The following is a 24,470-nucleotide window of genomic DNA, read 5'->3' on the forward strand; positions in this document are numbered from 1 at the left end:
CAGATAGTAAATACTTTGTGGACCATCTGTGGTCTGTGTTGCAACTACCCGACTCTGCCATTGTAGCACAAAAGCAGTCACAGACAGCACGGGAACAAGTAAACGTGGCTCTGTGCCAATAAAACCTCACGTACGGACACTGCAATGTGAATTTTATATACTTGTGTCACATAGTACGATTCTTCTTTTGATTTTTTTCAACCTTTAAAAATGTAAAAGCAATTCTTAGCTTATGTGCTATACAAAAATAGCCAATGGGCCGGATTTGGTCCATGGGCAGTCGTTTACCAGCGCCATCATTGATCACACAGTCCTTTATTTTATAGATGCAGAAATTAAGGCCAATTAAGGTGAGTGCCTTCCCCCATGGGACAGAGCTGGTCTGTGGCCGAGCTGGACCGGGGGCATCATTTCTGCTGCCCAGTCCAGGGCTCTTTCCTTCCCATCACACACAGACCTCACTGGTTAAAATCAACTCTTTTAATCCTGACCATCCAAACACAATTGGAAAAAAAAAAAAAAAAGAGGGTCAAATTTTAATAAGGGGCGCCTGCGTAGCACAGTGGTTAAGCATCTGCCTTCAGCTCAGGGCGTGATCCCGGCGTTCCGGGGTCAAGCCCCACATCAGGCTGGAAGCCTGCTTCTTCCTCTCCCACTCCCCCTGCTTGTGTTCCCTCTCTCGCTGGCTGTCTCTCTCTGTCAAATAAATAAATAAAATCTTAAAAAAATTTTTTTAATTAAATTGTCTCCATGGAGATATTTAGAAAATGTTAGTAAGACAACATGTAATAAATGTGAAATGTTTGTACTTAAGCTGTATCTGTAAAGAGTTGAAAACTTCTGGTTAATTTTATTTGTATGCATTATCAAGCTGGTCAATTCCCATTACCCAGATGCTTTGGGCTCTTTTGGCATAAATGATCAAATTTGTGAGGTTATTATTGCCAAATCCCTAATTCACTTTGGACAATGAAAACTATTACAGTAAAAACAAAACAGAGAGGACTCTCACCGAGGTAGGAAACGCCTTCTTCTGGAGATATTGTGCCATACTTTACCATCATCTTCACGAAGTCAATCAATGTTTTCATGATAGTAATCAGTGTTTCTTTCTCTTTTGCCTCTTTTTCTATATAAAAGAACAGAATAATTTTTTTTTAAAAATTAGTGGAGGATAGCTTCCTCTTTCAGTGCCTATTTATGAAGAACGACATTTTTTATAATAATTTTTTATTATGTTAGTCACCATACAGTATATCCTTAGTTTCTGATGTAGTGTTCCATGATTCATTATTTGCGTGTAACACTGAGTGCACCATGCAATATGTGCCCTCCTTAACACCCATCACCGGCCTATCCCAATTCCCCACCCCCCCTCCCCCTCTGAAGCCCTCAGTTTGTTTCCCAGAGTCCACAGTCTCTCATGGAAGGGAAGAATGAAGGGGGGGTAAACAGAAGGGGGTATGAAGAATGATATTTTATTGAAATATTTCTCCCTACCTTTATAGCTGAAACCATCTATATATATTTTTTGAAGATTTTATTTATTTATTTGACAGACACAGCAAGAGAGGGAACACAAGCAAGGGGAGTGGGAGAGGGAGAAGCAGGCTTCCTGCTGAGCAGGGAGCCCAATGCGGGGCTCAATCCCAGGACCCTGGGATCATGCTCTGAGCCAAAGGCAGTTGCTTCATGACTGAGCGACACAGGCGCCCCTGAAACCATACATATTTAATTGACAGAAAGCCTAAGACTTGATTTGGAATACAGGATAATGTATAGGTATACTGAACTTTTCCAGAAATGGGCAATTATAACTTCTCCAGAAAGATTTACTTTAATCTAAAATACTTTATTAATAGAGTAGATGATAGTTTGCAACCTGAGGTAATAACTCAAAAAGAAAGAAGATTTGTGACCCAACAATTTTTCTTTACTCATGTAAAGATACTGTATGTTTTTCAGGGCAAGAATGACCTGTTTTCATTAATCAAGCTTAATATTTGAAAATAAAAACACACATGTATCTTTTTTTATAATGCAAGTTTGTTCTTTTAATAGTAGTATATATTGCTTTCTAAACTTTACTTTATTTGAAAGAATATATGCATATGGTAAAAATATTCCAACAGTACAGAAGTAAATAATAGTGAAAATAACATTTTCTTCCTACCCCCCCAACTCCTCCCCCCCTTAGGTAACCACTATTAACAGTTTCTTGGGAACTGTTCATATTTGACATACTGTTCTATATCTTGATAGAAAAGGATGGCTTATGATTCCATAGTCATTCAGTATCTATCTATCTATCTATCTATCTATCTATCTATCTATCTATCTATCTAGATAAATAGATATATATATTAATTCTAAAATTAAAAAAAAGGTCTATTTCCATTTTTGAAGAAAGGTGCTAAAGGAGAGCCCAGTTTCCCTATTCTTTTAGCTGCCATGAAGGATTTCTTCTAAATACTCCTGGCCTTTCCCCCTCCCTACAGATGAGGTTGGTAGGCAGTGGCCATTAGTCTATATTTCTTGACTGAGAGGGATTTGGAATCTTTCTTCTTTTTGCTCCCTTGGAGCAGTGGAAGGCAGGGACCTGAGACAAGTGCCTGCTCTGTAGAATCCAATGATCCTTGGTATTGGCTGTTCCAAGAACTAGACTGAGGACAAGGAATGAGCAAGCCCATTGTTGGATCTCACACTAAGCTGCATTCTACAACACTTACAACCCAGACTATATCAGTATCAGAAATATTTTGGTGTCCCACCCATCTTATTATTTCTCAGTTGGTTCAGACCTTGGGTGAGAAAGATGGGTATTATCAAAGACCTTAGTGTAAGGATTTAAATTAAAATTCTATAAAAATAAAGGAAATAATGGGGTCGAGGAACCTGAAAGATAAAAACAAATAAAATAAAAAAACATTCCCATACAGTGGAATCTTTCAAATATCATCAAAGTCCCAAAGTTTGGAGAGAAGAAAGGTGAGAGAGGAAATGGGGAAGAGATCCTGGAAAAGCACCAGTAAATAACTTCAGCCATCACATTATTTGTTCAAGGTCACATCTGTGTAGGTATTTGGTGTCATGCTGATGTTCTTCCCTGACAAGAAGTGACTCACCAAGATGACAACGGTTCTGAGCTGGGCATTTGCCATCCAATGGGGCAAGATGGCTGAGAATGGACCCTCAGGATGTACCAGCCCTGCAGACACCAGCAGAGGGGCTGGTGCCATTTGGCCAATGTCTGGAACTGAAGGACAATGGAAGTTCTCCAGAAATGAGAGCTCACTTTAAGTCACTTCTTGGGGAAATATTTATTACAAATGTTCAATCCTGGGCTGAATCTCTGAACAGTGAGAGGAAAAGCCATAAAGCAGTGCAGAGCATCTGTCTGGACAAGAACAACAACAGCAAATGTGCCCACTATTATCTTCTTTGAAGATCAATCAAAATGTGAATTGAAATCTTCAGCTAACCTATTTTGGTGTACATATAAGAAAAAAGGCACATTAAGGACTTTGTTTTTTAAAAAACAAATCATTCTCCAAGTGTGTTTAGGGCTCCTGGCCTGCTGTGGTCCAATGTTTAGTTCATTTGAACTCATTTCAAGACCAAAGCTGAAAATGACTAAAAAGCAAAAATCTGAATTATTTTTAAAAGGATAAATTATGTTATATGCACTATTCCCACTAAGAGGGGAAAATGAATACAGCCTTAAAAAGAAAAAAAAAAGATTTGCAATAAGATATGAGGCTGAGCAAGTCAGGCAGGGACACTGATTTCTCTCCTCATCCGCACAGGGCTCACCTCAATGTCCCCAAACACCACACTTGTCCAGTAACTGTTTGTTGAACAAATAAAAGAAAGCTCTGTTAACAAGAAGATTAAATTATTCAGAAACTCCACCTTTCCTGATTATCCTTTCCTAAATATTTTCATGACTAGTATACTTCTTTTGAAAAAATTGACGTGAACTCCTTTTCCCAAGGACACAATGTATGTCATTGAAGGCTGCCTTTAGAAACTGAAAACAGGAAGAGAAAACCCCACCCATACATTTCCTGGAATTAGTGTTTCTATTCCACATGTTCAGAAAACACAGTGTTTACCTGAATCAATACTTTTCAGTAGTGCATAGAAGTTTGGGAAATATTGGAGTTCCTCAAAGTTGTCTTCATTGTAGATTTTAGTTCTCCTTTCCAAGCCATTTGTCAAGGTTAAGGTATTAGACACTGTTTCATCATTTTGTCCGTTAGTAAAGCCATCTTGAATTGCTGCCATTGGAGTCTCCATTGAGGGGGAAATCAATAAAAAATAAACATTTTGTTAGAACTAATTACAATCCAGCTTGATTCTTTCCTCTGTGGTGCCCTTGAATGTGAAGTGCAAGAATACCTCCTCCTTTGCAATCTCCTGCAGATTCAAACCCTTTTCCAGGCATGTGGGCATCTAGCCACATGGAAAGGTCATTGGGGCTAAGAGACATATGCTTCACCTGAGGACCCTGGCTCCTGCTCCTGGAGAAGTGACAGGGAATTTCTAGGCTCCTAGTTGGCCAAGTTCCCCTCTGTCAGTTCTCATGAGTGTCTCCTCATAGAAATGCCTTTCACCAAGGAGGGGAGCTTTGAAGTCATAGAACTGATGACAGGATACAGGAAAGCCTGTCAGAATATCTAACACCAACAGAACAGTCACACCTTGGGGACTTCTCAGTGAAATTTTAACGGCTATCTGGAAAGGTACACAGGACACTTTCTCCCAGACCTGATCCATTTCCAGTGTTCTGCATCTTAGTTAATGATCCATTATTCATTCAGTGGACTAGACAGAAATTTAAGAGACTTTTTGTCTCTTCCTCTTCATTTCCTTCATCCGATCCATCTTTGTTGGCCTACTTTCAAAATCTATCCCAAATTTGTACACTTCTCTCTTTCCTCATTACCTGGCTCTAGTCCAGATACTTTCATCTCTCACCTCCTAACCAGTGCATCAACTACTTCTAATCTATTCCCAACACTGCATTTTCCATGTTGTAGCCAGAATTATCTTTTATGATCATGTAACTTCTTTGCTTAAAATCCTCCATTATTTTCCCATTGATCCTACAATAAAGATCAGAATCCAAGGCTTTGCCTGGTCTGCCCTGGGTTCACGTTCCCAGGATGACCTCTCATTGTTCTGTGTGCCAGCCACCCTGCCCTTGTTGCAGCTATTTGGATACTCCACACATTCTTCTCTACATACTGGGTCTCATATTCACAAGTTAACTCCTATTCAGCCTTCAGTTATGGCTCAAGTCACTTCCTCAGGGAAGCCTTCCCTGAGCCTAAGTCCAGAAGAGGTTCCTTTTTAACGAGGTCTCATAGAACCATGTTTCTTTCCTCAGAGCACTTAAGGCAGTTGTAGTTAAAATAGGTGACTATTTGAAGACCATCTACTTCTTCCATTAGACCTTAAGCTTCATGGGAGCAGGGATTCTATCTTTTTGAATGAGCATTACATCCCCAGTGCTTGGTTCATAATTGGTACCTCAATAAATATGTATTGAATGAATATTTCGAATGCATTAATGCATTTAGATGACATGAGTGAACAGGTCAAGCATATGGATGTTTGAGAGATGGGTGAATAAGGAGTACAAAATGTGAGTGAAAGATCAGGAAAATATAGTAGCTGTGTCACTTTCAGTTCAGAGGGTAAGCTTGAATGAATGTCATGAGTTCTTTGATAAATCAAGAATGTTTTGAGTGGATCTTTAAAAGCTGTTTAAAAAAATGAAAGCTGGTGGAGATCGGAAGTAGGGAGACCAAAGGGAGCTGTTATGCTCTCTAGTAAAAGAAAAATCCAGACCCAGTTTCTGTTTCCTAGGCTTTTCCAAAACAGGATGATAGGTCTATACACTCTTTTTCTTTGTATTTGGGATACAATGTTGGAGGGGATGAGGAACCATGGGTCTGGGTGCTCTGGTGGAGAGGTGAAGAGTTTGATATTTTCTTATATCCCTCTGTGTCAGATCCATCTAGAGTTTTGCAAGGAATTCAAAGAGGGGAAGAAGATTTTAGTAGCTTGGTGGATGCCAAAGAAAAGATGAAGAGACGCAGAGTCCAGGAAGGGGAAGGAAGGATGAATGACTAGTCCAAGTAAAGGATGGTTCCAGGCCTCTGAACCAATGAGAAGAGGAAAGAGCAGGTGGAAGAGCTCAGGATATAACAGAGAGGCACTATCAGGAGACTAGCTAGCTCTGGGGAACACAGGCTGGTGTGGCAGAGGATCAAATCAACCCGAGTTTCTTTTTTTGGGTTCTGGAGGCAGATGATGACATTCTGTGAACAGAAGTTGTATACTGAAAGAGCTGTGAAATATTTGGTTCCAGTCCACTGACATTATACAAGCAGTTGTTATGTGGAATGGTTATAACATTTCCACCTAACATTATGGGTTAATTTACTGTGGAGTATAAGATTCAACCTTTACTGTGTAATATAATATAACCTGTATCTTCATATTCAACATAGAGTTGATTTATATCTTTTAACTTACTGGTATTTCGTGAGGATATATTTTAAGTGGGTTAAACGTGTCACATATCCCAAATCTCCTTTAGCACCAAGTAGGATATTAATTATATACAAATACAAGTAGACACAGACGCACATGCATATTCACACATCCATGACATGCATGAGTTCACATTTACATACCACTTTCTCTGGTATTTTTCCAGCCTGACTCTCAGTCACACTTGTCGGTTTATTGAGTTCCTCCTCATAAGTGTTGGCTTCCTTTGAGATCAATTTTTGTAAAACCTCTGCTACTTCATCTTCTAGTGTGTTTGCTTGGCTTTCTGTGATCTGTTATAAAGAGTGAAAACACATATAACTGGTATTCTCATACTTGCGATTAAAAAATCTAGACTAAACTCTGTAGTTGAATACATTTTTTAGAAGATGAGAGAATCTTTTGGTCCCTCTTTCTAGACAACCCTTGTTTATGCCTCTGTTAGTTGCTGGCCATTCTAGTGCCTGCCCCAGCACTCCTGGAGAAAAGTGCTTTTGGGCCACACAAGTAATCAGGCCTATCTTTGGGAATCCATGGAACCCTTATTTTAAGAAACATCTTGAGGGTTACTTCTCTCTCTTTTTAAAAGATTTTATTTATTTACTCATTTGAGAGAGAGAGAGAGAGAGAGATAGTGAGAAAGAGCACAAGCAGGGGGGAGAGGGAGAAGCAGGCTCCCCGCTGAGCCAGGAACCCAACATGGGGCTCGATCACAGGACCCTGAGATCATGACCTGAACCGAAGGCAGACGTTCAGCCTACTGAGGCACCCAGGTAGGTACCCCTCGAGGGTTATTTCTCAATACTCAGCTGCAAGTCATGGCCAGGTAACCTCTGAAACAGGCAAATTTAGCACCCTACTAGAGCCTGACAGGGCTGTACAAGGGCTGGGAGCCAGGCTGAGGGATGATCCGATTAAATTGCATTCAGTTTCCCAAACATTGCATGTCTTTGCACCTATTATTCTCTTCTCACAATTCACATATCTTTTACTGCTGCACGTTAAATTCTAACCATCCTTTTTTTTTTTTTAAGATTTTATTATTTATTCGACAGAGTTAGAGACAGCCAGCGAGAGAGGGAACACAAGCAGGGGGAGAGGGAGAGGAAGAAGCAGGCTCATAGCGGAGGAGCCTGACGTGGGGCTCGATCCCATAACGCCGGGATCACGCCCTGAGCCGAAGGCAGACGCTTAACCGCTGTGCCACCCAGGCGCCCCTCTAACCATCCTTTTAAGCTGACCTCAAACACCTCCTTCCCTGAAGCTCTCCTTTGTTGCCCAACTGTAGATAACCCATCCTCTGACATGCTGAACTGCTTTCATGGTTTTGATGTCACTTGCATTGTGGGCATGTGTATGTTTGTGTAGTTCCTCCTGTGGACTCTAAGTTCCTAGAAGAATATTGTCTTATTTGTCCTCAAAACCTACAGTGACTAATATAAATTAGAGGTATTATAAACATTTGGCTACAACTTGGATCATGTGGCTTGGCTTCTTAGCAAATTCCGAACTGTACTAAGAAATGGGTTAATTGTCATGCAGGACTTACGAGGCCAAGATTCAGCAGTTTAGAAACAATCTTATCAAATACTCCTCTGTCATTTTCCTCATAAATCCTGGTAGCAATTTTCTGGACGATGTCTTCAGCAGTTAAAGGAGTTCCATCTAGTTGATGAAGGCCATCTGGATCATCTAGACAGAGTAATCGCAGTTCCATATCATAGTTGTCATAGGCCTATTTCATGGATCATATTATATTTACAATCTGTACCTTGCTCTGGTACACTCAGATATGTTTGGAATGCATTTATGGTGTTGCTTGGTCCACATAAGCCCTTGGTTTGAAATAAAATTTTACTTAAAGGTGAGATGCTAAGAGGGTAATGGAAATTCTGAAAGCTACTTAGGTGATTGTAAGAGAAAGGAAGATCTGAAGACAACACAAAAGGCCTCTCCATTTTTTATTCTCACTAATAATACAAACAAGGTTGTTTTTTAAAATTTTACAGTGGGCCATATTTATGTAATATGCCATATTGTCCAAAACACCCTTCTATATATTATATAATTTGATATTCCATTTCTATATAAGGAGTAGACTGGTAATAATCTGCACGCGTATTCCTTCTGCTGGAAAATTCCTGGGCTGAGGGTGGGGGAACCTGCCTCACACCCAGAATCAGAGAGGGTGTACTGAAGATTTGATGACTTATTTGGAATAAATATTTACTTCTAACTGAACGTGTGTCAGAACTCCTTTATGGAAGACAGCTTAATGTGATAAGCCCCTTACTCTAGAGAATACGGAACTTATTTTATGTGTCTGAAATTTAAACTTTTTAAAATGAGACAACAGATTTGTATAAAGCAATATGTAAATCTATGTAAATCTCTGCAGAGATGCTTGCAAATATGTACCCTTGGCTTTCCTGGGAACACATGAGGCAGCACTACTTCAGAGTAAAGCAAGAGCCCATCCTGAGGGAAAGGCACAGTAGGGCTGGTGGCAAGGAAGCACTGCACCAGGTCCAAGACAACTCTCAGGTGTCAGTTGGTCTTTTCTAACCTAGACCACATCAATCAATATATTAATATGTGCAAATTTACAAGGCACTTAAGTCTTCCTGTCATCTCTAGACAGATTGGAAACATCAGAATTTTAGCCCATGACACCACTTGTTATCTATATATCCTATACATATCTATAGATATAGATATAGATATATACACACCACTATACCACTGTAAAGGGAGATAATAGGATTATCTGCTTCATGGGATTATTATGAAGCTCGGAGGGAATAAGATGTAAATGCTCCTTTTAAATTGCAAAGTACTATATGAAAGCTAATGTGCAGTATTATATGAAAGCTAAAAATTATTATATATGGTGGATTTGTACCAACTGCAATTACCTTCTAGAGAAAATGAAAATTGAGTCTCTGGTCAAAATCTGCCTAAATAATTCTGATCATATTTACTCAAAGAAAGAAGAGCCTAGTATTTCTATTTTTATTCTGTCTTTTTCTTCCATGACTTTGAGGATTCAAACAAGAAAGTTCTCTCACAACCTTTCTTCCAGAATCTATACAGCTGAAGATATACGTTGCCTTAGGCAGAACATTTTCTTTTTGTTTGAAAAGAAGCTTAGGAAACTGAATAGGGTGATTATACATGGAGGACTAGAAGCTTCCTGACCGTATATTATTGCTGAGCTGTCGACCAATCCATTAGCTAGGAGCCCTTTGATCCCTCTGTATCAGAGCAACTAATAAACAGAAAACACCCTAAGAAAAAACCCATAAAACCAGGTCCCCTCCTGACTGCCTGAAGACTGGGTTCTTAATCCATGTTTCTCAGGAGCAGAGACTCACTGTTATTTAGGTCTGATTCTTCCATTTGTGGGTTGCAAGACAGACTCTAGGGAATATATGGAGCAGAAACTACACAAGGTCTGTGCAGAGGTGGAAAAATTTATTTCCCTTCCCACTTAATCCCTCAGGACCTGAAATAAAGGAAGAGTACTGGTTGCCTGCCGGAGCTGGAAAATAACTGAGATGACTGTTTTTCAGTTCATTTACTTCATAACAGGGAGAACATGAGCAACACTCGGAAGAAACAGCCTCTTTGCTCTGCTGCACTGCTGCATTCTCTTGAGCCAGGAGCTTAGGACTCCCCTAGCAGACCTTTGCTAGATGGGGTTAATAGTTGACCGCTTGGGCATTGCTCCTTACCTTCCACTGATTTTCCCTGACTTCTCTAAAATGGAGAGAATTACTCAGAGTGACTTCTCTACTGCTCACGAGAGCGTATTTCCCCCTCCTGTATATACCCTCAGAGGGAAAGCAAATATGAGTTCAACATCCATAACACTTTTTAAGCAGCTACAACATTCTAAGTGGATGTAAAAGGACCATCTTCCAAGTCATTATCTTCCCAGATTTTTTGAATCCTTCGCATCTATTTGTGGTACCTGACATTCATTTGTCCAACACATTTTTATTAAAGTCTTAATATGGGCCAGAACTGGAAACAGACTGATAAATAGTTCAGGCATGATATTTAATGTCACAGAGCTCATTGTCTAGTTCATAGTCTGAAACATAGTAATTGCTCAATGAATATTTGTTTGGTGAATACACACAGGGGCCCCAAAGCACTACTTCATAAAAGAAACTTGGAAAAATCCTGAATCACATATACTGTAGAAAAGATAGAAAAGGAGACCACAAACCCATCTGGAGGCTTCCTAAAGGTGTAAAAGTACCCTGCAGAAGTTTCACTCCCTCACTCTCCCTTCTGGGATGTAAGTCTGCATTCCTTTGAGGTTCCAGTTAACTTGGTGGTCCCAAACCCACCTAGTTCCAAGATTTCCAAGGTATGAGAGGAGACCATTAATTCACTCATTGACCATTCTCTCCAAAAGCCTTCTCTGTAGTCTCAAGTGGACTAGAAATGACTCCTATGATAAACCTAGAGCCATCAGGGCTAGAACTTGGTAGTTCTGAACCCGTTTGGGATGGTAATAAAATGTTGAACAATTTAAAAATAAGTTATTCAGGTTAGTGGTCAGATCACAAACAGATCTATGCCTCTGCCTGCACATACAACCAGTTTGACCAAAAAAAATGTAGTCAAACAAACATTAGACTATTTTTAAAAATTTTGTTAAATCGAATGGTCAGTTAATCAAAGTAGTTGAAACTGTTTTGTATGCAGCTATATCCACTGCCCATTTATTTCTAGTCTAAATATTGTAGGTTAAAAAGTAGAATTCAAGAGAAACACATTTCTGTGAGTAGCACACAATATGAAATGTTTCAAAATATAAACAACCTCCCCTACCCCAGTCATATACAACATGCTTCTGAATTTTCCTCAGGTTGTGATATCCAATGAGAGTTATATTTAATCAGTAGTTGTTTTCTGGCAGAGATAACCAGCATAATTCTCTTGTAGCCATGGAGCAGAATAAAAACATTAAAGAAAATCTGTAGTCACTCTTAAGCAGTGGTCCTTAGCACAGAAAATACATTCTCCTCCTCAATGCTCAGATACAATAGTTCATTTATTCCCTGGTGTATTATTTTATTTGCTCATTCATTCCTTTATCCATCTACTCATGCAGAGAATTCATAAACATTCAGACACTGGGTATACAATGTTTCTGTTCTAGTGAAGTTTTCAGTCTAGTTAAGGAGAAAGACATAAGTAGTCACACTTAGGAATGTAAAATTACAAATTATATTAAGTGTCATGAATGGAAAGAACAGGTTTCTATCATATCATGTGTGCTAGATGAACACAGGAATCTGTCCTTCTAGGACTATGGAAGTCACATTAAGGATTTTGGTTTTTTTCCCAAGAGGAATAAGAATCTACTAATGGGTTTTATGCAAGAGTGACAAGTTCATACTTGTGTGTTGACAAGATCACTCCGGGTGCTCTGAGTTCAACAAGGGCAGAGTGGATGCTGGAAGACCATTAGAAGATTTTGCTGTAGTTCAAGTGAGACATGATTAGAGTTTGGACAAGGATGGTGGTGATCAAGGATAGAGAAAAAAAACTATTTTATATATAGGTAATATATATATTTCAGAGAAGGAGAAGTGTGGGCTAGTGTTATAAGACATCAGGCTATAGATGATAATTAAAGCCATGGAAAGGTTAGAATGACCTAGGGAGAAAGATACAACTAGGAAAAGAACACTGAAAAGGAAGTAATGGATATTTCAGCTTTTGTGAGGAGCATTTTATTGATTTAATTATTTGAGAATTATGGTATTTCCTTTGTACTAATAGTTAAAATAAATCGGAATGTGAAAATGAATTCAATCACATAAAATATAGATAGCAGATTTAAATTGTTTTCGAAGCATCAGTAAAGGAATCTTAAAATGAGAAAATAAAATTTGGGCTTCTGTGAAGGTGATGCGTCACACAAAAATTTGGGCTTTGTCTTAATTTTGGTCCTAACTAATACAGGACTACGAATATACAAAGGCTGTTTTTAAAACATAAGACTTTCTCTTAACCCACAATGGGAAGACTCCAAGTTAGAGAAAATAGGAAGCAAAAGTTCTTTTTCCTCATTTACCTTGAAACTTATGATTCAGTCCACTTTTAGTAGAATCATAATCATCAATCAGTCTTCGATTTTTGGTTGAATCAACATCTTCCACATTCAATTTATTATATGGGGAGCTTCTAATAGATTGTCTTTCTTTCTCAATTTTTTCCTTTTCTGTTATTGCCTTTAGCAGGTTCAAGTTATCAACAAAGGAATAATTGCTTTCACCTGGCTTGTTTTCTGAAAAAAAGCCCCCAAGCCCAACACATCCATTTTAGTTAAGAGTTCCATAACCTACATTATTTAAATTATATCAACGTAATTTATTTTTACCTGGAGGGTATGTTTTTTTAATCTTGTCTGCTTCTGCTTCAGCAATCTGGGAAGTAAATTGGAGATAGACCTGGTTTTAAATCATTGCTCCACCACTTACCAAATATGACAGCTAAATGATTTAATCTCTGTGGGATTTAGTTTTCTTATTTGTAAAATGTAGATAATAATTTCTATTTAAAAGCATTGCCATAAGGATTAAATGAGATAAAATAAAGGGCAGATGGTCTACAAATATTAATTCCCTTCTGTAATATTGGTGAAAGATAAATCTGATAAATTAAGCAGTCTTAAAATAGAGTGGATGTTATATTGGGCTTACTGGGTTATTATATGGTCAGTTCTATGTATTATACAGAATTCTATGCATGTAACTGTTAAGACATACAATTTCCCAAACTATATTTTCCATCCTAATTTCTGTCAATTTACTATTAAGCTCCTGAAGTTTGTGAATTCAAAATGACTAAAATGTCATGGCATAATTACATTAAATATAATAACTAAAGTAAAATGAAATAGCATTTATAATTTTACTTTTAACCTACCTGTTCATTCAAAGGTCTTTCTGCACTTAATTCTCTATTATGTAGGGGTTTGTCTAGAATAATCAAACACAAATATAAATTTAATTGTGCAGTGGAAAGACACAATATGTCTTTTACTACATAAAATCTCCAAAAAAGAAAAACAAATATTAGGAGAAATGTTTTTTGGATGACTGTGAAACAAAAATATGTATTAACAAAGATAATCAAGATTATACAATAACGACGATTATCAACGTTGCCTTGCTTATTATCCTAGTGTACTTCCTGAGTTAATAGAATTATACTTTTATTTTTCTGCCCAGAAATCTAACATTTAGTTCTAACACTTCTCTTACCAGCTGTTTCCAGCTAGATAGAGCATAATTTGGATTGGCATTACTGGCACATTAAAAGCTCTTTTATCGTATGCTGCACATAGTATGAATAAAATATCTGAGAAAGGTTGTAAGACAACTAGGAAAAAAATGCCACTTTTTAAGGCGGAAAAACCACCCCCCTCGCCCAGTTTCAAAATAAGATTTTTCAAAACAACCCATGTTATTACTCTATCATTCAAAAAGTGTGGGGGGAAAAACCTGTCTTCCTGTTTCTAAATTCGAACTGATTTCTCTATGAATATGCACGGATACGATCTGATCAGAAAAGAGGCAAGGTGATTTACAATTCACGGGATTCTGCCAAGCTTTACCTCTTCGTGGCGAAATAAAAGGGAGGTGGGAAGAAAAGTGCCCACGTACCTTGACCGCCTCCCGGCTTGGGGAAAGCTTGAACTGGGCTGCTTTGGAGCACTAACACCAAAATCCAAGTGCCGGTCCAAAGGAACCCCATTCTTCCACGCTTGGCTTCTGAAACAGCCTGGCGCCGGGCTCCCAGAGCTGTGGCTTTTGTTATGAATGAAAAGGAGGAGTAAAAACAGGAAGAGCTAGGAGCGCGGGTGAGGGGAGGGAGAGTGGCAGGGACCCAGCGGCCGGTGGAGCTCCGCGCGGCTACCCAGTAAAGGGATTAGAAAGGCTCCAGGCGCTCGGGAGTCAGGTCCTCAGGTGGAGGAGAGCGCTGTCCGCCCCGTGGGTGCTGAAGTTCCTGTGACGCGAAGCCGGCCACGGGTCGGCTAGGGCGTAGCCTTACTCTCTCCCTTCTGGAGAGGAAGTGAGGAAGGAGGCGCATGCTCCCTGAGAGCCAGAGGCGGGAAGGGATGGCGTCAGCGACTCCAATGCTACTCCAATCCCCCAAGAATGCTAGGGGGAGGGGCAACTGGCAGGCTAGCGTATTTTCTGTGCCGCAGTCCTACGGGTGCTCCTGCGCTCAGGGTCACCTGGTTTGCTATAAACTTGGACGTCATTGTCGTAACTTCCAAACCAAACGTTACCTCAAGGACCAAATGCCTTCCCTGCCCTTGCACCTGTCGAGGAAAGCTAGATAACCTTGTAGGAAGGTTTCTGTCTTGGGATAGTTCTGGGATATCTGCTCCAGAATCCCTTCTTTCCACTCCATCTCCTGTACCCAAAATGTATATATTAATTCTTACATCCTTAGAAAAGCCCTGCCTTTGCGATTTGGGTTGACATACAAAACATCCCTCGTCCCTCGGTGCTCTTATGTCTGTCTTAGCTCTATGCAGACTTTTGAATTGGGAAATTCAAGGAACGTTCTTTCAAGTAGATTGCTGCTACACATTCTGACTCTCCTAGATGCTGAAGCAGAGCTAAAAAAACTGTTACCTGTTCCCCCAAACATGGATGTCCTCATCAGTCTGGGCTAAGTAAGCATTAAGGGCCCGTTTCATTGTAAAATTCCCCCTTCCCCACTAAGGGAAAAGCTCCCTCTTCATCACCACCAGCACCACAAAACAAACAAACAAACGAACCTGCATTTCAGCAAAATTCTTCCCCAGGATTCAATTATGCCCAAGAGCCTGGCTGTTCCAGAGGTCTTTGAAGAGAGGGAATAGTCACAAAAAACATTTACATCATAACTAGGTCAGGAGGTGTTTCCTATGTTCTGAGAAAATTCCCCGAAGCCTAATATTATCGCGTAAAAAGGTTATCAGAAGACTTTTAAATGATGAATACAAGCAACAGTAATGTGAGCAGGATGCTGAGTAAGCTCTTTAGTTTCTGATTTTTAAACAGAGCTTGGAACCTTTCCTTCGGACTGTGGCATTCTGGGAACCAATCTGAATAATGACCAAAGAGAAGGATTCAGCACAATCAGGCCTTTGATTTCTGCACCCTTGCTTTTCAAGGAGCAAGTTAGTCATTCAAGTACCTAAAAACAAACAAACAAACAAGCTAACAAACAAATCTCCCTTGTTCTGAAGGTTTTTGAGTTTGGAAGTCACTCAAATACTTCCCTTAAGAATCTGAAGAGTACTTTCAATCTAACAGCTATTTCAAAACAAATAGTTGTTTCTTGGCAGTGATAACATAGCATTATTATCCCAGTATACTAGTATACTGCATTAAAAAAATTGTCACAATTTAAGATCCCAGCTGAGTGAAGGGTCAATTTCCTTACAATCCTCTTCTTTAAAACAGAGATGACGCACTCTGTTTACCTCATAATGTCATTGTGGGGATCAAATGGTACATGTTTTGATCAAGTCATTCTGATGCCAAGAATATTTTGACACAGCCTAAAAAATAAGTCATGAAATGTTTTCAGCACTTAAGAAACATTACCGAATATTATGTGAAATAGCCATTCACCAATCCTGACACTCTATTGCTTACATGATTCTTCAGTCTCACACTATTTTTTAAGTCACTTTCCCCCAGTTTTTTAATTAAAATATAGTTGACACGGTGTAACATTAGTTTCAGGTGTACAACATAGTACTTTAACAACTCTATACATTATGCTATGCTCACCACAAGTGTAGTTACCATCTATCACCATACAACACTATCACAATATCATTGATTATATTCCCTATGCTGTGCCTTTCATCCTGGTGACTTACTCATTTCATAACCAGAAGCCTGTACCTCCCACTCCCTTCACCCATTTAGCCTCACTCTTTTATTTGTCTTGTTTCTGACTCACCTCTCCCCTCGATATATGTTTGCAGCTGAGAGAGAAGCTCAGGGTGGAATAAAGGTAAGCGATGGCTACTGAACATATTGTATTGCTTCCCAAAATTTTTTTAAAAAGGTGTTTGACCTTTTTCTGCCATTTGGACTCAAGATCATGGTGTTAAATGGACACTGAATCCAGGAACATGTTATATTTCTGATCAAATGAGCTGTGGAAGACTGAGTAAACTGTAAGGCATGAATTAGTTTACATTCCTCAGTTTTATGGATATTTCTGCTGGACACAGTGTAGTTCTGAATGGAGTGGTTCTAAGTTTCATTTATTCATTAGGAAATGTTTATCAAGCACTTGAAATGTAGCAGGTACTGAGACAATTGCTGGATATACAAAAATAAGATGGCCACTGCTAGTCTTATGGCCTAACAGAGAGAAAGGACTGTGATTATAACAACAACAACAACAACAACAACAATAAACACAACTATTTACTGAGTGGTTTTCATGTCCTACACATTGATTTCATTTAAATATAAGTGAACAAATAAGCACAAAAGTGTGTTATGGGTCTTCTTTTTAATGTGCAGAGTTCAGGTGGGGTGCAAATAATGGAATGAGTGGTCAGGCAAGGTTTCAAAGAGAAGATATCTCTTTTCTTAATAATAAAAAGATTAAAATATTTGATTATTGTATATACATACACTATAAACATTGAATAGTGTCAAAAATACATGTTGAGGGGCGCCTGGGTGGCTCAGTTGTTAAGCATCTGCCTTTGGCTCAGGGTGTGATCCCAGAGTCCTGGGATTGAGCCCCACATCAGGCTTCTCTGCTGGGAGCCTGCTTCTTTCTCTCCCACTCCACCTGCTTGTGTTCCCACTCTCACTGGCTGTCTTTCTCTCTGTGTCAAATAAATAAATAAAATCTTTAAAAAAAATACATGTTGAAATTACAAGTGTCGTTGACACAGATCAGATGATCATAAAATAGACAACATTCAATGTACAGGTAATTTGTCCGTACTTCTTGTGTGTAGGTGAACACAAACATGGATTGCTTGTCACGCTCTCATTCTCTGGTGGAGAAGATGCCTTTTGAGCTGAGTCTTGAAGATAGAGATATTTGAAGGATGTTTTTATTCATTATTGAAAAATCATTATATTAATTATTGCATATTTTATGATAGGAAATTTCAAACAAACACAAAAGTAGAGAAAATACTGAAATTAACACCCATGTGTTCATTACCTAACTTTAATGGTCATTAACTCATGACTACTCTTTTTATTTTATATTCCCAACCACTTTGCACCCCCAATGGATTATTTACCTGTAAAAATCCCAGACTTCATATCATTTCATCCATAATTATGTCAGTATGTTTACCTAAGAGATAAGGATTCTTTTTTCCTAACATTACTGTAATACCTTCAGCATACATCATAATAATAATACTACCTTAGTATCATCAAATATCCAGTCAGATTTCAAACTTTCCAACTTGACTTATAAATATTTTGACAGTTGGTTTGCTTGGACTGGGATCGAACAAGGCCATGTATTGCATTTGGTTGGCATGTGAGAGACATATATGAATACAAGATTGGAAAGATACATGATGCAAGGTTTTCTTTGAGTTCCCCAGATAAGTTAATTTCTTTCTTAGAATATTGTGCACACTTTCAATGTGGCATGTAGCCCATTATGCCACTTTTTGAACATGCTTCTTTTTCCTTATTTCAAAAACAACAAATATACATAAAAGGAAAATTCTGAAAATACAGATAAGCAGAAAGGGCGAAAAGATCTGATAGAGATAACCACCAACTTTGGTATATGACCTTTTGGTGCATGTATTTTTCTTAGAAAAATATTTTATATATATCTCTATAAAATTGTTTTTCATACTATAATTATCTGCTTATATAATTTATCCCACTAGCTATTTATCCCATTAAACCATGAGATCCTTAAAGGGAAGGATCTTGTCTTACTTATCTTTCATTTCTCAGCCATCCTTACAGCATCTGGAAATCCATCTGCTTAAATAAATGAATAAAATGACAAGGATTACCAGTTCACCTTCAGTCTTCAAATGCTGAGACTATGATGGCTGCTCCATGTTGGAAGATTATATAGTCTTAACAGTGCCAGGAGCTGCCAGTTCCTTAAAGAGCTGTTAACCCCTCAATCAGTATGAATCTCGGCTCAGCACTTTTTTTTTTTTTACACGGAAGAGTAGTCTTGCAGAAGAGTTCATAAAAGGCCTAAGAATAGTGAGGCAGAGCTGGCAAAGGCCCTCACAGCTACAGAGTTATAGGAATGAATCAGTTGCAGTTAAAGAGAACTGACTCAGGATGCCAGCAACTAGAGATAGCTGCTGTTATAGCTGAACGGAGAAGTAGATGTGAATCTGAAAAGTCACTATTGGAGGAAAGTTGAAATAACCAAGGGCAATGGAAACGAGCAAATAAAAAGACTAAAATAGTCAAAGAAATGAAGTCATAGAAATGAAAAAAAGAAAAAGTGGGCCCAAATGACAAGATATTACAGGTCACCTACAGAGTAGAAAGTGCAAGAACTGAATCTGAGAGTGGGAAGGAGAAGGTAGCTGAGTGGTAAACTACTCTTGTTGTTCACTTACTTTGGTTGTACCATGGTTGAACCAGATTGGGTCAGTCACCTGCTCAAGGGACCATGGGCAAAAGGTGTAAGATGCTATAATGGAGGACTCCCTCCAGAACTACAAGGGTAGAGCAGTTTCCCAGAAGGAATCAGGGTGAGAGCATAAGACAAACACAACTCACTACATCGTGGAATATAGTATTTAATATGGGTTAAACAGTGTTGAGTGAAAAATATGAGGTTGCCTGTTAGCAGTATGATTCCTATTATAAAAATTGTGCATAAGTGTGTTATATGTGTGTGCACAAATAGAGTTATCTTAAAAATTTATTTCCCATAATATTTGCAGTGGTTTTCAGATAAGAGTTTTTTCTTTGTAGATTAGGTAATTCTGAATTCCTTGAAATTCAATGTAAGTATTACTGGTTTTATAATTAGAAAAAAAACCCAATGCAATCTATATAAGTAATAGATTACTACTATATACTCTACACTTCACGATGTTTCGGATAGTTGTAATGAATTATTTTCTTCTAGGATGTAAGACTATATTGTGATAAGATCGGCTGAGAGAAAATTAAAATCTGGCGGGATTTTTTTGTTTTTTTGTTTTTGTTTTTTTGGTCTTCTCTGACACTCTGCTTTCACTTGAATGCCATTCTAAACAATTTCCACAGATTTCCACAGTGCGTTGTCCTTACTTACATGTCTTTTGATTGGGTCCCCCACTTGGGAGAAGAGGCTGGTTAGGATTCATCTTTTAAACTCAGTGCCTGGAAAGAGTATGGTAAAGAGGTCAATAAATGTTTGTTGAATAGAATTTTATCATCTTATGAATCTATCTATAGCAGCTCTCTTACATGAGACTTGACACCTTTTTCCAAGCCACAGTGTATTTCAAGTAACCAAATTGCACCATTTCTCTCCATCAGTCCTGCCCATCTCCTCTCTTTCCAGGCGCAAAACTGCTAGGTGGTCAAGGGCATGCTTGAGAGGGCTAAGTCTGCCCAAGGACTCCTCAGGTTAGTGCACACCCTCAAACCTACCAGGCTCTGCAGCTAGCCTTTTGGGCACTGGGAATTGGGAATAATCCAGTTCTTCCTGTTCAACAGTGGAGGTATGAGGGTTGAAGGCAAGACAGATAAAGGGTACAAACTGGGGTTCCTTTCTGTAGGGTCTAGCCTTGGAGGATTTGCCAAAATACTAATGACATGGTCTCCCTTGTGGATTTTCACAAGGTATTAGCTATGCAAAGTATGTTCAGCTTGCATGAGTCAAGGCCATTCTTGACTTTCTTAACTAGTGTGGTAGCCAGGCTGGCCATGAGTGATCTAAGGATTTTAAATCCTTAGAATTGTTGAATAGCGTCATCTAGGTTTCCCTAGAGGAGAGGGTATACATCATGAGCTTGCCTTCTAACTGCAGGAAGACACTCTTCCCAAGTTTGTGCAGAATAGCAGGTACATCAGAGTCATCCTGCCAGGCCTCTGATGTCAGGTAGAAGACAAGGTTGAGATGGGTACCACTCACCCCCTTATGCATGTCCAGGAGGCCGTGCATGGTGTGCATTAGTAGCAATGGTGCTAAAGGAGTCAGTGGCTCTGTCCTAGGTAATTGGGCCCCATAAAATCATCACCATCTGGGTCTCTTCTGACTATTCAGTGTGACAGAAATTAGAATCCCTCTCTCATTAGGTGTGGTGGGCTTAAAGATGAGTTGTTTCTGACCCACAGTTACCATGAGTGCAGATGATGGACAAGTACCACGAATCATGTCCTAAAGGAGGGCATGGTTAGAGTTGTGATAAATAGTATAAGTCAAGTCACCAATCTGAGGGATCCAGAAACAGGAAACAGAGCTCAGAGCTGAAAGGGGCAAGGAATCTCAGAGAACTGATGAATCAGAGTACTAAGAAGGGGGCCAGTCTGGAAGAAATTCTGACATGGCCTATAGACACTATAGTTTTTTATGCAGTTATTTTTCTTGTTTGCCTGGTTGTGCCAGGTGAATTAAAGGAACTAAAATGCACTGAACAGGGATATGTGGAAGTGGGCACTAGTCTTAACTGTCATCATAGAACTTTTCCAATGAAGACATACAAATGGCTAACAGACACATGAAAAAATGTTCAAAATCATTAGCCATCAGGGAAATTCAAATCAAAACCACACTGAGATACCACCTTACGCCAGTTAGAATGGCAAAGATAGACAAGGCAAGAAACAACAATTGTTGGAGAGGATGTGGAGAAAGGGGATCCCTCCTACATTGTTGGTGGGAATGCAAGTTGGTACAGCCACTCTGGAAAACAGTGTGGAGGTCCCTTAAAAAGTTAAAAATTGAACTACCCTATGACCCAGCCATTGCACTACTGGGTGTTTACCCCAAAGATACAGACGTAGTAAAGAGAAGGGCCATATGCACCCCAATGTTCATAGCTGCATTGTCCACAATAGCCAAATCATGGAAGGAGCCGAGATGCCCTTCAACAGATGACTGGATTAAGAAGCTGTGGTCCATATATACAATGGAATATTACTCAGCTATCAGAAAGAACGAATTCTCAACATTTGCTGCAACATGGACGGCACTGGAGGAGATAATGCTAAGTGAAATAAGTCAAGCAGAGAAAGACAATTATCATATGATTTCTCTCATCTATGGAACATAAGAACTAGGAGGATCGGTAGGGGAAGAAAGGGATAAAGAAAAGGGGGGTAATCAGAGGGGGGAATGAAACATGAGAGACTATGGACTGTGAGAGGCAAACTGAGGACTTCAGAGGGGAGGGGGTGGGGGAAGGGGATAGCCTGGTGATGGGTAGTAGGGAGGGCACGTATTGCATGGTGCACTGGGTGTTATACGCAACTAATGAAGCATCAATTTACATCGGAATCTGGGGATGTACTGTATGGTGATTAACACAATATAATAAAATAAAATTAAAAAAAAAAAAAGAACTCATGGCAGACCTTAGCTCTCCATTATTCTTCTTTATGAACAAGATGAGAGGGATCCACAGTGCAGAAGAATTCCCATTTTAAGTTCTCATCTAAGAGGATTCTAAGAGGGTCTAAATCTTCTAAATATCAGGCTCTATGATGAAGTATATCCTTTAGGTCCTTATCGAGGGCCTGGATGAGAATATTCCAAGAGATCTCTCTGTAGGTCAGCCAAACCATGGACAGTCGAAGCAGCTTCTACCAAGTTGTATCAGCATCTGTTTGACTGTGAGCTATCCAAGGGACTGAGGAATCAATGTCCAGAGACAGGTAGTCCACTCTCCAATGAATTAAAGAGACAGCCCATTCTACTTGTTCCTTGCCGTAATTCATGTTGGGTTGCCCTACAGGGGCTTCCAAAGACTTTTTCTAAGAAAAATGGTGGCTTAGAGATTGGTGGAACCTGGACCCAGTGGAACTAGAGAGTCACTTACAGCTGGGTTCCCATATGTCTGGTAACAATGGGTTAGGACCCCCTTCTAGGTGTGGCTGGGGGCCTCCTTGCTGCTTGTGGTTTAATCCATTTATATGACTCATGCATTTGGAAGGAGATGAGGACAACTGGAAATCTTGCCTAGAGAGTTGAGTCTTTTGAGGCAGCTTGAGAGAGAAAGGGAATGAGAGAGCTTTTTAAGGAAATTCTCAAGCTCTCTACTTTACTCTGAGAAAGAGCCAAGTCCTTAAATGGCCTTTATATATGTCTCTACACTGTTTGACTTCCCACCACATCTTTGATCTCATCTTTTGTTATTCTCCCTTTACTCTTTCTAATCTAGCCACATTAGAGTCCTTGCACAGCAGGCCCATTTCTGCCTCAGGGTCTTTGCACCCGCTCTTCTCTATTCCTGGAATTCTCTTCCTCCAGATATTCCCAGGGCTCAATCCCCTACATATAGCATATATATCTAAGAAGTCATGTTCTTAGGCCTACTTTTCAGGTGGGATTCCCTAAGAAGCAGACTCTGAAGTGGAGTTTAGCAGTAGGAAGTTTGTTTGGGTAGAGGTTTCCCCTGTTCTCTGAAAGTAGACCATTCCTATGAAAACTTTCATAAGCTGAAATGGCATAAAGCAAAGAAGCAGTTACCATAAATTTATATGGAAAAAATTTTGAGCATTCCGAGACCTAAAAAATAACCTCTTTGAGGCTTTTCTCGTAATTTAGGACACATCTTGCTAATGGATACATGAGATAAATTAAGATGAAGCACAGATGCTCACAGACACAGCTTGATGTGGAGATGCTGAGTGTAGTTCCTGGAGTAGGAGCTTGCTGGTGCCTTGCTCAGGTGGTGTTTCCTCTATAATGGATCCGTAAAACAAACACTGGATGCTAATTTCACTTTTCAGCTTTGTGTGTGTGAAAGCAAAAATCCTCTTTGGATTTCTTTCAGTTAGCAAAAACAGGTACAAATGTAGGTCTTTTATAAAAGCGAACTGGCGTAATGTGAACTTTTGAAAAGCAGGGGATACCTGCATGCTTTTGAATCAATATCTATGGAAAGGAAAGAATGGGGAGGATACAGGGTTTGCCAGAGGGAGCAGTTGAGCTGCTACAGTATCAGTGGAAGCTTTAGTCAATTCTACAAGGAGTTCTAAAGTTCTAAAGGAGGTGATCCTTCAGAGCTGTCCTGAGCTGGGGAGAGAGGTGGAGGCCTTTATAATCCTGCATAGATCAGTCGTTGGGTATAGGCACCCCCAGAAGGAGTCATGACCCTGGATGAGACGGCTCTTTCCAGCATCTGCAACAATAAGTCCTTTGGTCCTAAAATGGGATCTGAACAGTGTATCCCAATGTTCACCACATGTACCCTGACCCCTTATTTAAAGTTGTAACCCCTGCTCCTGCACTCTCTCTCCCCTGCCTTATATTTCTCTGTTCCATTTATCACCTAACATACTGTACATTTCACTTACTGATTTTAGTTATTATCTCTCTTCCCCACCTAAACTGTAAGAGATTTTTGCAGACAGGGATTTTTTTTTTTAATCTACGTACGTTTTTTTTTCCCATTGCTATATTCAGAGCATCTAGAATAGTTTCTGATATATAGTAACTACTGAACACACATTGATGTATGGAATATGCTTTAAAATACCCCAGGAAAAAATATATAACTAGACAAATAGAAAAAATAAGATTGGCCATTTATAGATAATTATCGAATCTGGAGGTTGACTATATGGAGATTCAATATATTATCTTTTTAAATTTTGTAAATGCTGGACATTTTTCATAATAAAAAGCTTTAAAAGAAAAAGGTTATTTTAAAATTTACTGTCCACCAGTAGAGAGAG

At 39.2% G+C, this 24,470-nt stretch overlaps 1 protein-coding gene across 1 annotated transcript in view; it reads right to left on the reverse strand.

Moving 5' to 3' along the window:
- Positions 1-14,685, reverse strand: part of SCG3 (secretogranin III) — a 33,717-nt gene extending 19,032 nt beyond the window's left edge. The window contains exons 1-8 of the mRNA XM_002920424.4: positions 14,256-14,685; positions 13,516-13,568; positions 12,968-13,013; positions 12,662-12,874; positions 8,114-8,256; positions 6,708-6,857; positions 4,116-4,293; positions 1,013-1,129 (exon numbers count right to left, since the gene is read on the reverse strand). Of these exons, the coding sequence (XP_002920470.1) occupies positions 1,013-1,129; positions 4,116-4,293; positions 6,708-6,857; positions 8,114-8,256; positions 12,662-12,874; positions 12,968-13,013; positions 13,516-13,568; positions 14,256-14,346 (991 nt within the window). The 5' untranslated portion in view covers positions 14,347-14,685. The remainder of the gene's footprint in view (positions 1-1,012; positions 1,130-4,115; positions 4,294-6,707; positions 6,858-8,113; positions 8,257-12,661; positions 12,875-12,967; positions 13,014-13,515; positions 13,569-14,255) is intronic.
- Positions 14,686-24,470: the final 9,785 nt, after the last annotated feature.

The sequence above is a fragment of the Ailuropoda melanoleuca genome, chromosome 5 (genome assembly GCF_002007445.2).
Source record: "Ailuropoda melanoleuca isolate Jingjing chromosome 5, ASM200744v2, whole genome shotgun sequence".
NCBI classification, from domain to species: Eukaryota; Metazoa; Chordata; class Mammalia; order Carnivora; family Ursidae; genus Ailuropoda; species Ailuropoda melanoleuca.